Source organism: Sus scrofa, chromosome 13 (assembly GCF_054392235.1).
Source record: "Sus scrofa isolate SSC_HxYL_T2T_F1_AM1 chromosome 13, Sscrofa_HxYL_maternal_Yorkshire_Landrace_v2.0, whole genome shotgun sequence".
NCBI classification, from domain to species: Eukaryota; Metazoa; Chordata; class Mammalia; order Artiodactyla; family Suidae; genus Sus; species Sus scrofa.
The window spans coordinates 126,587,520-126,605,403 of record NC_139395.1 but is presented as its reverse complement, the minus strand read 5'-3'; the positions used below and the strand labels follow the sequence as shown (position 1 = coordinate 126,605,403).

The 17,884-nt window shown below is 35.6% G+C and overlaps 1 protein-coding gene across 1 annotated transcript in view; it reads right to left on the bottom strand.

Moving 5' to 3' along the window:
- The window catches only part of LOC146397599 (uncharacterized), a 184,401-nt gene that overhangs the window by 150,991 nt on the left and 15,526 nt on the right, over positions 1-17,884 (bottom strand). Inside the window, exon 3 of the mRNA XM_084989972.1 lies at positions 16,542-16,629. Coding sequence (XP_084846098.1) covers positions 16,542-16,629 — 88 coding nt within the window. The remainder of the gene's footprint in view (positions 1-16,541; positions 16,630-17,884) is intronic.

The following is a 17,884-nucleotide window of genomic DNA, read 5'->3' as shown; positions in this document are numbered from 1 at the left end:
GGTCAAGGCCAGTCTCCCAGGGCATACAGCAAGACAGAGAAGAGCTGAATGGTGGATCTAGAAGGAATGGGGTTACAAACAGATAATAACCAATATATGTATTATGGCATTAATGGGATGCATAGTTAAACCATGCCAAGAAGACAACTCTCTTAAGCTCAGATACAGAGTTTTCCCCATCTGACTTCTGTATAGCATGGGGTCCCCAAATTATGAGAGATTGTTCATGAGTGATAGGAAATTCAGAGTTGTTAAAACACTTTCCAGAACTCTTATGTGTGCTATGAATTATTCATCAAAGAATGGGAGCCATTAATCAGAGCAAACAGAAAATATGTCATAAGTAGCAGGTTTCTATTTGTTTCTAAGGACTCTGAAATAATTTGAATATTGGAAAATATATTCTAGATGTTTCTCTTTTTTTGGTCTTTTTTTGGGACCACACCCACAGCATACTGAGGTTCCCAGGCTAGGGGTCGAATCAGAGCTGAAACTGCTGGCCTATGACACAGCCATAGCCACTCAGAATCTGAGCAGTGTCTGTGACCTACACCACAAATCATGGCAACATCAGATCCTTAACCCACCAAGCGAGGCCAGAGATCAAGCCTGCATCCTCATGGATACCAGTCGGATTCATTTCTGCTAAGCCATGATGGGAAATCCTAGATGTTTCTTAATTAATAGATTTGAGTAGTGATGATGAAAAACGGTTTTGTTTTTACGGACAGTCATTTAAAGACAATTTCCTAATTTCTTAGCAAAGGCTATATAATAATCATTTCTGCCTTTTTGTCCATCAAGCAACTAGTATTTGATAAGTTAATTTAAAAAGGGAGTTTTAGACATGCTGAAAAGTAAAAATATTACCGCTAGTAGTGGAGATTATCTGTTGTTCAATTTTGGCCTTATTATTGTAGATTAGTCAGTTTCTAAACAAAGTTACAAAAAGCAGAGCAGTTTGATATTGATATTCCTACCTGATCCAAAAGTCATTACTTCTCTCTCATAATATCCCATACTCATTAAAAATGTTAGCCTTCCTTCTGGACTGAATGCATAGACTTACTGCATTTTTCCCTGAAAATGATTTTCTTTTACTGAACTGATACTAAAATATCACAAAATAATGTTTCAGTGAACATGAGGTTTTTATTCATATCTATACTATTAAAAGAGGATCTAACTTTATAACATAAAATACCATATATTTAAAGTAAAAATAACAGCTTAAAAGGATAAAGAAATCTTTAAAAATAAAATCAACTTTTCTATGGGCAGATGATAGGAGTAGACGGCACAAGACTGTGAGAAACAAAGGCTACACTCTAGGCACAGTTAAAGAATTATGCCAGTTGGTGAAAAACATACCATAGAGTATACAGAGAAAAGTATTAAAATTATTCAACAAAAAAAATCAATGGAACAAAAGAGATAAGTCATCACGATGGCAGACAGTCAGGAAACAGAATTGCTGTTTTCTGTGGGAGTCTTTGTTGCTACTTTTCTAACACTTCAATGGTTGAAAGGAAATCAAACTGTGAGAACTTACTGCCACTCCAGTGAGCCCTAGGGGATTTGTCACAAATGTGGAACCTGAGTGGCCTCAAGCTTCACAGCTCTGGCCCTTAGAAGTGACAGAAAGCAAAGAGACCAACAAGGAAAGTAGAGCATTAGTTACACAGAGCCGAACACCCACATATTTTAAATTGTTGGGTGAGCTTGAGGCTACCTTTTCAGTTTTACATTAGACTAAATGACCAAATAATTTCCTCCAAAACATATGCTTTACTTAGGAAATTCCAAGCAAGAGCCAATATGTTGTAGCTATTCACAGATAATTCTGAACTGACTCTTGCCTGGAAGAAAGCTTCTGAAACACTGAAAATTGGATAAATAACTAAAGACTACAGTAGCTTTGCAACTCCTTTTAGAATATTTTATATGGTATCATTTTCCTAAAACCCTAAAAAAGGATAGGAACATTCAAGGAACTTAGCTCTTGGTCCCAGAGAGATGATGAACATCAACAGCCTATTTTGAGCACAGTTGACTTCAACTACACAAGGCCCTCTATTCAGTGAATTCTGATATTCTTACTGGGAAAAAATACTTCTGTTTGTTCCTCTTGGAACAAATGTGTACTTGTTGAAACATTTATTTAAACATTGTCTCACTCTAAATTAGTGTTTCTTAGATGGAGCCCATGAAACTGAAATCACCTGAAATATTACATGAAAATGCAAATTCCCAGCCCCCATACAAAGGTAACTCATATGCCTATTAAAGTGTGAAAACCACTGCTACAAAGAGTTCACGTATTATTTCAGAAGAATATGAACACTAAAATTTACTTTGCTATGCTTTTGATGTTTTGGAAGATTTTAGGAAATGAACAGAAACTTGATGGAAGAATATTCTGAGTAATTCAAGGAGGTCTAAAATTGTCTAATATGAATCAGTCATAATAAACAGTTTTAATTTCATAAATTCCCCATCCCACCTGATTCCCACCATCTGATTAAGGATTTTGGATTTAGTAGCTTCTAGAATTATGTATAAACATGGGTTTTCTATTTCTATGGTCTGGAATGAAAAAAGTTTAAAGATCAATCAGTATGTTAGCTGATTCTTACATATGTTGAAAGGCCCTCACTATTTAAATTTAACACATTTATATATGTTAATGTACTAATCAGAATATAAATCAGAAACAACTCAATACTAAGCAATAAATTTTATGGACACTTTTATATAGATACTTTTCCTACAAATACAAATTACACGACCTAAGCTAAGGGCTTCTCAACTGCAAAGAACTTCTGTTTAAGAAAACTTCCACTATGCATAAAATGATAAGAAACCATGTTCTAGGAAAAGTCTGATTAAATGCACATGAGGAAGAAGCAAAAAGATTACTCTTTGAAGATGAAATTATGCTTCCTAAATTGAAAATGATTAAATCTATACAGAAGAGCTTAAAAACTTGGCTGGTTATAAATTAAACACTCAACATATAAATAAAATTTCCCCATATACCAAAAATAACATAAAAATAGGGGGGAAAAGTGTTTGCTGTACAAACAACAATATAAAATGGCTAGGAATCTAACAAAGAAAATAACAAGAAAGTATAGATTTTACTAAGGGTCATAAAAAAATCTGGCTTCCTTACCTCCCTTTTATTTTTCCTTCTAAACAATTAAGTCAAAGTAATTGGATAAAGCAGAGTAAGGTAGAACATGGATCCATGATGGCCCAGAGCAACCAGAGCCTGGGAGGCTAAGGAGGGGTTCCACACAGTGAGGAAACCCAGTGTGGGATGTCAGAACATTAGCAGGGTGAGGAGAGCATACACAGAGGAGAGCATCTCTGGAGCCCAAAGGAGATAAAGAGGGTGTTCATGCAGGGAATAGCCCAATAAGGGCTATCAGAGCACAAGAGGGCATCTATGCAGGGAAAGGAGCAGTAGCAGGGGAATTTGTCAAATGAGTACGTACCTTAAGAATACTGGAAGCCATGTTCCTCACTAACAGATAAGAAATTTGCAAAATTTGCAAATATGGAAAGGAACAAGACCAGAATGAATTATGTGTTGTCTGATTAGAATTTGAATTATTAATGTAAACTCATTGTTTTAAATAGGTAGAAAGATATAGAAATATTGATATAAATGTGTGAATATATATATTCCCCAGCTCTGTCCACTGAGAGAGTCTAGAGGGAGTTAACACTCCAATAGTAATACCTGGTACCTAGATCTTGACTTTTAAGTATTATTTTTCCTCTAAAAGGAAATAGTCACCTCTAGAAGATAACATAAAAGAATGTCTAGATGACTTTGGGTATAACAATGACTTTTGAGATATAACAGTAAAGGTGTGATCCTTGAAAGAAGTAATTGATAAGCTGGACTTCATTAAAGTGAAAAACTGCTCTCTGAGAAACAGTGTGAAAGAGAATGAGAAGACAAGCTACAGACTGAGAGAACATATTTATTTAAGTTGCATCTGATAAAGGCCTGCTATCAAAAACATATAAAGGATCCTTAAAACTGAACAACCTGATTTTTAAAATGGGCTAGAGACCTTAAAAGGCACTCTACCAAAGAAGGAGCACACATGGAAAATAAACTCATGAAAAGATGTCCCACATCAGATGTTATCAGGGAAATACAAATTAAAACAACAATGAGATACCTTTACCCACCTATCAGGATGGCCAAAATCAGAACACTGACAACACCAAACGCTACTGAGGATGCAGAGCAACAGGAACTCTCATTCCTTGCTGGTTGTAAGCAATTGGTACAGCCAGTTTGGAAGACAATTTGGCAATTTCTTACAAAACTAAACATACTTCTACCATTATATCCAACAACCATACTTCTTTGTATTGATTCAAAGAATTTGAAAACTAATGTTCACACAAAAACCTGCACACAGATGTTTATAGAAGCTTTATTCATATTTGTCAAAACTTGGAAGCAACCTGCTCCCCAGGAGGAAAGTAGATAAACAAACCATGCCACATTTAGATAATGGAACATCATTCAGCACTGAAAAAAATGAGCTCTCAAAACATGAAGGAACCTTAAATGCATATTACTAACTGAAAAAAGCCAAACTGAAAATGCTACATACTGTATGATTTCAACTACACTTACTTCTTATTTGTCCAAAACTATTCTTTTCCCTCGAGAAACTAAGTGTAAATGACAAAAAATCACTTATATGTGGAATCTAATAAAAAAATGATACAAATGAATTTACTTGCAAAACAGAAACAGATTCACAGGCATAGAAAACAAAGTTATGGTTGCCAAAGGGGAAAGAGAGGGAGGTATATGTTAGGAGTTTGGGTTTAAAATTTATACACTAATAAATAACCAACAAGGACCTACTATACAGCACAAGGAAGTATATTCAACATCATACAGTAACCTGTAACAGAAAAGAATGCAAAAAAAGTATATACACATATATATGAATATATAGCTGAATCACTCTGTTGTATACCTGAAACTAACAAAACATTGTAAGTAACACATTTCAACATTTTTTTTTTAAAAAAAGCAAACAGTGCACCTTTGAGAAATGCCTGGTTTCAGAGCTGGAGAAGGAAAAGTACTAGATGAGACTAGAGCAGCTTACTGTGCCAGACATTAGGCCTAGAGACATGTCAAAAGGTCACAAGATCTACTCTGAAATGCTCCCACCGTTTAAGAGAAAACTTGAACATAAAAAGAAAAAACAGCGTAACTTATTGGAACCCTTAAATAAAAGTGAATATCATGAGTGCATCCTGATAAAAAGCAGTTAACTAACTAAAAGTTACCTGGGAATTGGGATATTTATGTAATGTTAATGCATCTTCAAAATAGTGATTTACTATGAAGGGAAAAAAATGTAATTTTACAGGGAGGAAGACTAGCAGTCATCACCTTAATAAAGAGCCACCTGAGAGGATTCAGTGAAGAACAACACAGTATCATTTCTGTGATATTCCTCCCAAAGATGCATGCTCTAAAGCTAATTGTGAGGAAACATCAAACAAATGAACTGACGACCAAACAATTGTCTTATAATTCTTAAAAGTGTCAAAATTATGAAGTTTAAGTAAAATTGAGAAACTGTACCAGATTAAACAAAGCTAAAGAGATATGGCAACTAAATACAAATACAGCTAAATTCCAAACTGGATTGTTTTGTTATAAAGGACATTACTGGAATGCTTGACAAATAACGGGATCTGAAAATTAGATGGAGTAATATACTGATGTTACTTTCATGACTTTGGTGGTTGCATTATGATTAGGAAGCACACTATCCTTATTCCTTATTCTTAGGAAATGAACAATAAAGTATTTCAAGGAGGGATGGGCAAATGGCTTAGGAGAAAAAAATCAGGCATTTGTTTTCTGCTGACAACTTTTCTGTATGTTTAAGTTTGTTTCAAAAACAAGTCTATAATAAAAAATAATTTGAAAAAAAATTGATAGGTAGACTGAGTTCCCCATTCTGAAAATTCAATAGTATAAAGATTATTTAAAATTTATTTAGCTAAGAGTTCCCATTGTGGCACAGCAGAAAATAATCCAAGTAGGAACCATGAGGCTGCAGATTCAATTTTTAGCATTTTTCCAAATAAGCAGATCATTGAAACTGAAGAAAAAGCCCAGAAGATGCATGTAAATAAGTATTTTGTACATAATAAAGAATATATTTCAAATTAGTATGAAAAGATGGGCTCTTCAGCATTACTATTAGACCCTTATCTCATACTTCACAACAAAACAAGATGAAGTAAAAATTTAATTGGAAAAAACTCAAAACATAAAGGTATCTAAAGAAAACATAAGTTAGGGTGTATATAATTTGGTGCAACAGAATCTAAGCTTAAAGTCAAAGAAACCATGAAGGAGATCTATATTTCCATAAGTAGAATAAAGGAACAAGAGATTAGAAAAGGTATGTAAATCTCAAGGATGGAAATCCTTTGCTAATAAATATATTTTAAATTGTTTAAAGCATTAGTAAACAAAATTTTCCCAATTTAGGCAATGAGGAAGAAGATCACACCTATTGAATTGGCAAATATTAAAAAGAATGTAATGTCCAGCATTGAAGAGGGCACACTGAAACTGAAACTTTTCCAGAAGCATTATATGTGGCCATCACCATTGGAGAGTGCACACAAGAAATAAACAGTAAAAGGACTGAAAATGTGTTTCCCTTACCAAAAATAATTCTTCACCAACAATACACCTTAAGGACATAATCAAACTATACAATGTATATGTAATATTTATTGTTGATAAGAGGAAAAACAAAAACAAAACAAAAAACTAGAAACAATTGAAAAAATCAGGTAACTAGGTATTAAATTAGGTCATTAAAACATAAACTATTCTGTGATCTAAGATTTCATATATAAATATGAAAAATAAATGTATGACAGAGCATTAGAAGGCCATTTTTGTATTTAAAAGTGTACATCCATGCATGTATAATGCCTATACACACACTTCTCAGAAGGAGAGAAAGAATAAATCAGAGTACCACCTTACACCAGCCAGAAAGGCCATCATCAAAAAGTCTACAAAATGCTGGCGAGGGTATGGAGAAAAGGGAACCCTATTACATTGTTGGTGGGAATGTAACTGGTACAACCACTGTGGAAAACAGTATGGAGATTCCTCAGAAAACTAAACATAGAATTATCATTTCATCCATAAATCCCACTCCTGGGCATCTATCCAGAGAAAACCATGACTTGAAAAGATACATGTACTCCAATGTTCATAGCAGCACTGTATACAAAGGCCAAGACATGGAAACAACCTAAATGCCCATCGACAGAGGACTGGATAAAGAAAATGTATATATTCCATATACACAATGGAATATCACTCAGCCAATAAAAGGAAAGAAATAATGGCATTTGCAGCAACATAGATGGACCTAGAAATTATCATACTAAGTGAAGTTAGACAGTGAGATACCAACATCATATTCTATCACTTACATGTGGAATCTAAAAAAAGGACACAATGAACTTCTTTGCAGAACAGATATTGACTCACAGACTTTGAAAAACTTATGGTTTCCAAAGGAGACAGGTTGGGGGTGAGAAGAATGGGTTGGGGGTTTGGAATGGAAATGCTATAAAATTGGGTTGTGATGATCACTGTACCACTATAAATGTAATAAATTCATTGAGTTAAAAATAAAAAACATTTTTAAAAGGGAAAAAAATAAAAGTAATTTAAAGAAAAAAAGTAAATCAGAGAAACTGAATGGATAAAAGGAGTTATTTCAGGATGAGAGGAATCTAGGGTTCTTCTTTCTATCCGAACCATTTCTTTTCTATTGAGTATAAACTGTGCATGTGTTTGTTATTTAGTAAAAATAATAAAAGCTATGAAAAGTTGTGAGGAAAATGTAATCTGAGAAGTAATAGGCAGAAAATTTATAAGAAAGTTTTAAAGAAGAAATAAAATAGCTAAATATTAAATATAAAATGCAGTTAATTTAACTTTTCATATTGCATATGTTCTTCATATTCTAGATTACAATATCTGTAATGCAATTTAAAATATTTGCTATTAAGTTACAAAGAATTCCATAACTGATAGAGATCCAACATCTTATCCTTAAAATTGCAAGTCATTGTGCAAGCAATGTTATAAATTTTTACTGTGTAGTTTATGACATAAAACTAAGCAATGCAGGACTTCCCATCATGGCTCAGCAGAAACAAATCTAACTAGTATCCATGAGGATACAGATTTGATCCCTGGCCTCGCTCAGTGGGTTAAGGATCTGGCATTGCCTTGAGCTGTGGTGTAGGTCGCAGACAAGGCTCAGATTCTGTGTTGCTGTGGCTGTGGTGTAGGCTGGCAGCTATAGCTCGAATTTGACCCCTAGTCTGGGAACCGCCATATGCTGCCTGTATGGCCCTAGAAAGACCTAAATAAATAAATAAATAAAACTAAGCAATCCAAATTATTCAATATGATTGAATATGGTATTTCAATCATATTTTCTAAAAAAGAATTTACAACCACAAAATAAGATGTGAATTAATAATTTGAATGATTGTTTCCATGAAATTAAAAATGCTTATATTTCGGTTTTCATTTCTCTAATAACCAGTGATGTTGAGCATTTTTTCATGTGCTTGCTGGCCATCTGTATATCTTCTTCAGAAAAATGTCTGTTCAGGTCTTTTGCCCATTTTTCAAGTGGGTTGTTGGCTTTTTTGCTGTTCAGTTGTCTAAGTTGCTTATATATTCCAGAGATTAAGCCCTTGTAAGTTGCATCATTTGAAACTATTTTCTCCTATTCTTAAAATTTCCTTTTTGTTTTCTTTTTGGTTTCCTCTGTTGTGCAAAAGCTTGTCAGTTTGATTATGTCCCACTGGTTTATTTTTGCTCTTATTTCTGTTGTTTTGGGAGACTGACCTGAGAAAATATTCATAAGGGTGATGTTAGAGAATGTTTTGCCTATGTTCTCTTCCAGGAGTTTAATGGTGTCTTGTCTTATATTTAAGTCTTTAAGCCATTTTGAGTTTATTTTCATGCATGGTGTGAGGATGTGTTCTAGTTTCATCGATTTACATGCAGCTGTCCAGGTTTCCCAACAATGCTTACTGAAGACTGTCTTTTTCCCATTTTATGTTCTTGCCACCTTTGTCCAAAATTAACTGACCATAGGTGTCTGGGTTTATTTATGAGTTCTCCATGGAACTAGAGACTCACACTGAGTGAAGTCAGAAAGAGAAAGACAAATACCATATGATATTGCTTATATCTGGAATCTAATATAAGGCACAAATGAACCTTTACACAGGAAAGAAAATCATGGACTTGGAGAAGAGACTTGTGGTTGTCAAGGAGGTGGGGGAGTGGGGTGGTTGGGGAGCTTGGGGTTAACAGATAACAAACTATTGCCTTTGGAATGGATTAGCAATGAGATCCTGCTATGTAGCACTGGGAACTATGTTTAGTCACTTATGAGGAGCATGATAAAGTGTGAAAATAGAATGTGTACATGTATGTGTTACTGGGTCACCATGCTATACAGTAGAAAAAAAATTGTATTGTGGAAATAACTATTAAAAAAAATAATAATAAAATGAAAAAAATGCTTATATTTGATTCAAATAATTAAGCAAAACAGGAAAACATTCTTTTTAAATGCAAATATATTATTTGGAGAACTAAGTTGAAGTATCATATCAAGAACAGTTTTAAATAATTTTAATTAGTAAAATTTTAAATGATTGTCTAATTTTTTAGTTTTAAAATGGAAAAAGACTATTTTTCTAAAAAATTATCGGAAAAATTATTGTATTTTCTACTGGTACAAGCTTTCTTGGACTTAACACTTTAAATAAGATATTTAAATTCAGTGATATAAATGACATACAAAAGTAATTTGTGTAACCAAGGGACTACCTTGTAACATGAAAAATATGTCCAAATATGATACCAAATACAAAAAGGTAGATCATTTTCTATAAACAAACACAAAGTGCTAATTTCTAATGATGGATTCCCAAGATCACCAGCCTGTATTCACCAAAGTTTTCATTTTACAATCATAAGAGCACATATTGATATTATTAGATATAAGCTCTGAATTAAAACAGATAGGTGGACTGTTATAATTCAATCTATGGTAACAAAAAGATTTATTCTATAAGAAATTCCAAAAACATATATTTAGACTTCAAAATAAACATTGGAGTTTTCCTACATCTCTACCAAATACATTAGACTCACTTCAGTATATTTTATACAAGTGATATAATCTTTGAACTTGAATCATACTAGCATAAATTTAATCATAATGAATTCTAAAGAATATAATGATTATTTGCAAGCATATATCTCCTTATCCCTCATGTCCAATCTTGATTCCTACATATTTTAGAATTACACCCAAGTAAAGAAAAAACATATTGTTGGCTTTACCGGGCAAAATCTCAGGATTACACTTGACAAGGGTCTGCTTTGTGATCAAAGACAATATTTTCTAAACTTAATTAGTCATTTAGAAATTGAGAAAGCAAAAGAAATATAAGTTAAGGCAAAAAAATACATGCTGCTCCTCAATGCCCTGTTTTTCATTTGACCCTTCAATGCCATATTTGAAGGTTAGGTTATAACTGAAAGAACACAGGAAATCAATCTAATGAGGTGGCATGTATTCTTCATACACTATTTCATTTAATTTTCCTATGTTATGAGGAAAATATTATTTTCATTTTATAGATGAAAAATGAGACTCAGAAGGAAAAGGGCTTGCCTAAGGTTATACAGTTCATAAATGTGGAGGATGGAATGTATATGTTGGGCATTTATTTTTGCTTACTCCCTTGGTAATGTAGTCCAATCTTATGGCTTAAATGCTATCTTTACACCAACAACTCCAAAAAAATATTGATATAGATGATAGAGAGAGATAGAGACAAAGACAGAAATAGAAATATAAAGGCAGAGATATATCAAGCCTAGGTCTCCTCCTGGACTGTGTATTCGTTTGTCCAATAGCACAAAAAAAAAAACACTACTTGGATTCTTAAAAGACTATTTAAATTCAATATGCCCAAAACTAAACTCCTGACATTTACCTTTCAAAACTTTCTCCACCCTCAACCTTCCCCATCACAGTTGATGGCAAATTCATCCTTTCATTTTCTTATGCCAAAAAATGTTTTTCAGAAAGTACTTTCAATCTACAAATAGATTCTGTAGGCTCTATTGTCAAAGTATGTGTAGAATCCATCCATTTTTTTAAAAACCAGCCATATATCACCATCCTGGTAAAACACACTGTTTACCTAGATTACTGTTGTAACTCCCCACCTAAAAACGTGCTTTCCCTATATTTTATTACCAACCCAACAAACAAAATTAACCTTTTAAATTGTCATATTACATCACTCTTTTGATCACAACCCTTCAATGAACATCATCTTAATCAGAGTAAAAGCCACAGTCCTTGCAAGGACCTGTAAGGTCCTACATGCTCTGCACCCTTCGTCTTACTTTGATGATCTCATCTTTTACCTCTCTCTCTTCCTTCCCTTTAGCAACTCCTGCCTTAGTTGCTTCCTTGATGCTCATAGCAGGCATACAGCCACTGAAGGAATTCTGCACTGACTATTCTTTCCACCAAAAGAGCTCTTCTTTCAAGTCTTTTCAAACTATCACCTTCTGAGTGAGACTTACTCTGACCATCTGATTTTGAATTGAAAGATACCTCCTCTCCTCAAATTCCCCATGTACTTTCTCTCTATGGCACTTATTAGCTTTGAACACACTATACAAATTATTTATTCATTTTGTTTATGGTCTCTAAAAGCAGGCTCTGAGCTCCATGAGCTCAGGGATTTCCTTTTGTTTAGTTCACTGCTACAGCCCAAGATCCTAGAACTGAGCCTAGCACTAGAAATATCTTTAGAAAATAAATAAATCAATTTAATGTTGGATATTAGTCAATTTTCACTATTAATTCTATCTAGCCACACTTTTCTCCTTCCTTTGTCTTTCATTGAGGAGAACTTTACTGTTAGTTTAAATACCTATGGATTTATTCCCACAAATTCCATAAACACCTGATTGTTCAGTGCAAAAGAATAATCAAAAACATGCCATGTCCTAAGCAGTCTGAATCATACGAAAATATGTTCATCCTCCACTGAATTTTTATGAGCAATTTTTTTCCCAGAGATTCCCATCTTGATGTTTAAATTATTTATCTTATATTACTCTCAGGAAATAAGAATATATGACCAAAGGAACAAAATCAGCAAAAAAGAAAATGGTCAAGTATTAAAGAATCTGGTGAAAAATAGAGTGAAGGATAAATGAAAAGAAAAATCAGAAAACTTATTTATAAAACACAAAGGTACATATGCCCATGGCATGGATATTAATGTTTCAAGATCTGAATCAAGGAAAAAAAAATTTCTACAAAAGCTTAGGTAAGGAGAATAAAAGATAAAGAACAGAAGTCACCTGAAATATTTAGCCTATCAAGATGCTAGTGAAAGATATCCCACACTTTCTGGGACTGCAAGTTGATACCTGTCCAGAAAAAGCTGAGTTAAGAATGAAAGGCAATGCCAAAAAAATATTAAAAAAAAAAAAAGAATGAAAGTCAATGAACCGTTATTGAGCTCATCCTACATCAACATATCAGGCACTTAGCAATAAATTAATTCTCAAAAAGGTTAGTTAACTGAGATCATGAAATGGTCAGAAACAGAGAGTGGATAAGAAACCATTTCTATCTCAAAGTGAGCTCAAAGCTCACTCAAGCAATTCAGAAAGCAATACCTTCTAGAACTCTGCTATAAGTCAAAGCAAAAGTTGCTAGAGCCATGACAAAGGATAAGGAGGATTTTTTAAAAAGAGGACTGTCACACTACACTACCTAAAAAATGCAATGCCTTTGATTGCACATCCTACTTTAGGACCTCAATAACTGGCAAACTCCTACTCTTCTTTAGATACTGAATTCAGGTGCCCCTCTGTTACAGCATCACCAATCATCACCAGATAACATTTATTACCTTGTCTGTGCAAAGTTACTGACAGAGCCTGGGAGAAGTATTCAAGTAGCATGGCAACATGGCAACAAACCACTGGGGGAGGCATCAGAGTGATCCATGAGTCTTCCAAATTTATACAGAGAACCCAGCACACTAATCTCTTGATTTGCTTGATATTAGGAACACTAAGCTAGAAGCCATATGTCCTCCTGTCTTAGTTGTTCAGGATGCTATAACAAAATATCACAGAATGGGTAGTTTATTAACAGAAATTTCTAACTGGAAGTCTGAGATCAGAGATTAGTTTGGTAAGGGTCACAGATTTCTGCCCATATCCTCACAAGGCAAAAGGGTCAAGAGCACTCTCTGGAGTCTCTTTTATAAAGGTACTAATCCTATTCGTGAGGGCTCCACCTTCTTGACAAATACGAAATACTCCAAAATACCCCACTTCCTAATGCCATCACATTGGGCATTGGGATTTCAACATATGAGTTTAGGGAAGAAACAAATATTCTGACCATGGCACCTTTTGTGGAGTTTAGATAGAGTGAGGAAGACAGATGGTATTGGGCTGCAAAAAATTTGAGATTGCAGCCTTGAGCATGGAGCAGGGCACAAAGAGAATCAAGGGCAATTAAATATCCAAAGCTTAGTCAGACCCAGTGATGGGGAAATTAGAAGCATGTACCATAACAAAGATGAAGAGTTATCTTGAAGGAGTGCTGAGAATGAGGGGACCTCATTTTCTCAGGCAAGGCTCAGGTGCCCATCCCCTATCAAAGTATCTCTATACAAGGCAGCTATCCATTTACCAACTGATGAACAACAAAATAAGAATGGGATCTCAGAAGTGAAATAGAAGTCAAGTTACCACTAACATGTTGCATTCCTAATTCCCAGAGCCTTTTTTTTTTTTCGGGCCACACATGCAGCATATGTTTCCAAGCTAGGGGACAAATTGTAGCTGCAGCTGCCATTCTATGCCAGAGCCACAGAAACACCAGATCTGAGCCCCATCTGCAGTGTGCTGGTTCCTTAACACACTGACCAAGGCCAGGGATCCAACTCACATCCTCATGGATACTAGTTGGGATTTTAACCTGCTGAGCTACAATGGGAACTACCTCCAGAGCTTTTAAGAATCTAATTTATGTCATTGTGCTCTCAGACAGTAAGGTGATATCTTAACTACAGCTAGAGCTAGAGCTGTGGCTCCACTGACATTAGGTCTGGGAAAGGACTACAGAGGCTAGGAATTAGGAGGAGACAAAAAACATAAGGGTAAAAGTAATTTTTGCATTCATTATACAAGCATTTGTTTGCAAATCTGCCAAGTCCTAAGCAATTGTAAGAAAAGAACTATTTGGCAAAAGATTAAAAAATATTCAAAATATAAAAATATCATAATGCTTCTTTAAAGAACATTATCTATGCTAATAATAAAGGAAAAAAGGAGAGAGGATGGGAAGAATGTGGACAGGGCCAAATCAAGGGTAGAAAAGCAAAGGAGAAAAGAAAAATAAAAGGCGGATAATAGCAGAAAACAGGAAAAGCGAGACAGAGAAAAATGAAAAACCTCTGCCTCTGCCCTTCTCTTTTGTAAATCATCTGTGCACCACTGGATTTTACTGCCTCAAGGCTTTAGCAAACATGGTTGGGACATAGAATGGGGAAGGGGCGTCTCAGGATTCCTGCATTGTGGCCAGAGAAAACAGGTCTGTCCCTTCAGCATGATGTTCATTCACCCTCCTGATGATGATGTGACACAACAGATGACTGCTGAAAGATGCAGCAACCCATAATGCTAGCTAGTCAGCTAGCTAGCTAGATCCCATAATACAATGCTAAATTCTGGGTTACCAAATTCCCCAAGTGAAAAAGAAAAAGTAACTCACTTCCTATATTTTGTTACTACGTAATATTCAGACTTCAGACCTTTGCTATACCAAACTATATACCCAGATAAACTGATATGAGTGTTGTATAGAAATATAGTGTTTGGTCTTCGAGCTCTCCCTGTGAAGTTCAAAGGTTTACTATTTCCAAGATAAATAAACTTAGCAGAGCCAACCACAAAAATCACGCCTAGTTAATAGCTAATATTGATTGTATTTACTTATCCTTATGTGTCAGGCTCTGCACTAAGAACTTCATATACATTCTCCTTTACACCTCCCAATGTTCCAAAAGTAGAGCTATCCTTGCCTTTCTTCATAAAGAAATTGAGGCAAAGAGGGGCTAAGGACCTTGAGGACTGTGAAGCTGGAATTCACAAATAGGCCCCCTTGACCATAAGGCCTAGGCTCTGAATCACACCACTGCCTGACTCCACTAGAGGATGCTGCCTTCTGTTCTGTTATATCCTACAGTATCCCATACTCATATAGAACGTAATAGTATATAAACTGCCTTTTCAGATTTTGACTCATCTGATCCTTACGACTAATCTATGAAAAAGGCAAGGATATGTTGTATTTCCCATTTTATGAGCCCAGTTGAGCAGCTTCCACCAATCATTAACATATGGCAAAGCTAGAATTTATATGTACTTCATCCAACTTTAAGTCTAGGGCTCTATCTACTGCAACAAGCTGTTTTTCCTTCAACTTCTTCTAGGAACAACCAAGATTTGTCTTCATACTGCTAAATTACTTGTCGAGGACTAAAAAAAAAAATAAGGATCAGAGAAGGAGATATAATGCCTGTCAACTGCCTTAAATTATCACCCCCTTCCATCCCTGCCATCTCCTTAGATTTAAATAGCAATCCCTATATAATAGGGAACTGTAAATTTGCCTATTTTGAACTTGACAAAAGAGGTTTTGGCTGAAAGCATTACTTGGAGGACCAGAATTTAACCATATACCACTGAGTTACTATAATTATTTGAAGGAATGCTAAATCTAAGTATTTGAAATCACCCTTTAATCACAATTAGCTTGAAAAACAAATGCAGTTTTCAAGATATTCTAAGTATTCTGACTTTGCCTGATAAACATTGAACCAAAGACCAAGGAAAAGTTTTGCCTACTTTATACTTTCTTCCTTCAGAACCACCTGTCTCCTGTACCTTCTTGTGCATTCTCATTTCAGTGTATTTGTTTAGGGGTTCCAGGTGGATTTTGTTGATGGAGTTTTTCATATGTCAATGTCTTAGGGCCTCTCCACCGGTAATCCCCAGGATACTTTCCCATGTCATACTCCTATTTCCTACTGTTTATCTTTTTAGGTCCTATACCTTCAGCATCACAAGACCACTCACTCCACTCCTTGTGGTCCTGCCCCAACAAATCTGACTACAAAGTCAGACATTGCTCCCCAAACCCTTCTTGCTTGCTCTCCTCAAAGACATAAACGTGCAGGTCCTTTTCCTTTCAAGGGTTTCAGTGCTAATACAAAGGCAAACCAAGCGGGGAAGACAGAAATAACCATGGAGAAGTAATACAACACACAATGCCATTCTAATTCCTTACCTAAAACTGCTGATTTCCCTCTGAGGTGGCAAACTGAAGCCTCCACGTGCCCTCTGCTAAACAAAGGATAGCAGTAATTCTGGGAAGACTGAAAAAACAAAAAACAAAAAACAAACACTGATCTCTTAAGTTCATTGGTATCCAAGGTGCCTGAAAATTGCTCTTTCTCCAGTCCAGCTCAAATATAGCTATTTTCTCATCTTTGAGCAGGGACCTGGCCTTCTTCCCACACTGCCCTCTTCCCTTGCCCAGCTTTCTGCATACTACCAAAAAGAGTATTGTTACAGACTGAATGTTTGTGTCCCTCTCAAAGTCACATGTTGAAACCTAATCACCAATGTGATGATAGTGGGTGGTGGAACCTTTGAGAGGTGATAAGGTCATGAGCCTGGAGTCCTCACGAATGTCATTAGTGCCCTTATACAAGAGACTCCAGGAGATAGCAGTCTATGAACTAGGAAGTAAGACCTCATAGGACACTGAATCTGTTGTGCCTTGATCTGGGGTTCCCTAGTATAAGAAAAAATTTTCTGCTGTTTAAGGCATCCAGTCTATGGTATTTTCGTCATACCAGATGAATAAGACAAGTACTATATAATAAAGACTTCCTTTCTCATACTCAAATCAATGTTCAAGCATCCCTCTCTTTCTCTTAAGCCAGCCTCAATGTTTCTGTAAGACACAGCTCAGGGACAACAAGGTGTGAGGATGACCATGTCAGGTCCTCCATGCCCCTTTCTCTGTGTTGTCACACATCTCAATGAAACCTAAGAACAGAGATGCCATGGAGGCATTTTGGTACATCCTCTCTGTGCAAAGTGCACACCAACTCCTCTGCCTTTGATGGTCACCTTGCACACTGCTGCCACTGTTGCTTTTGCCTCCATCCTCTTCCCAGGGAGAAGAGGTCTCTTTCTCCCTCCTTGCCCATGGAGTGAGCAGATCACTTGATATCTTTAGATTCAGGCCTTCTCACTTGACCCATAGCCTCAGCCCAAAACTTCTCTAGACCTCTGGGGGCGAAGGCTCTCTGAGGAAGTGCTAATGGATGCCAACCAGACTCCTGACAGTTGGCAAAATTCCTGTGGATCCTTTCCTCAGTAATGATTCCTCTTTGTAGACTGGGCAGTATTATTTTTTGAATGAAATATAAAATAAAGATGCATGGATGGATAGATGGATAGACAGACAGGCAGACAGATAGATTTAAAAAAATAAAATAAATAATACATGCTTCTTTGCCTCAGAGGCACATTTGTATGACTAAGGTCCCACATGCATAAGGACATCTGATTGGATCATGATAAGTGCCCCCAACTACCTCCCTCAACCACTTCCCTCAC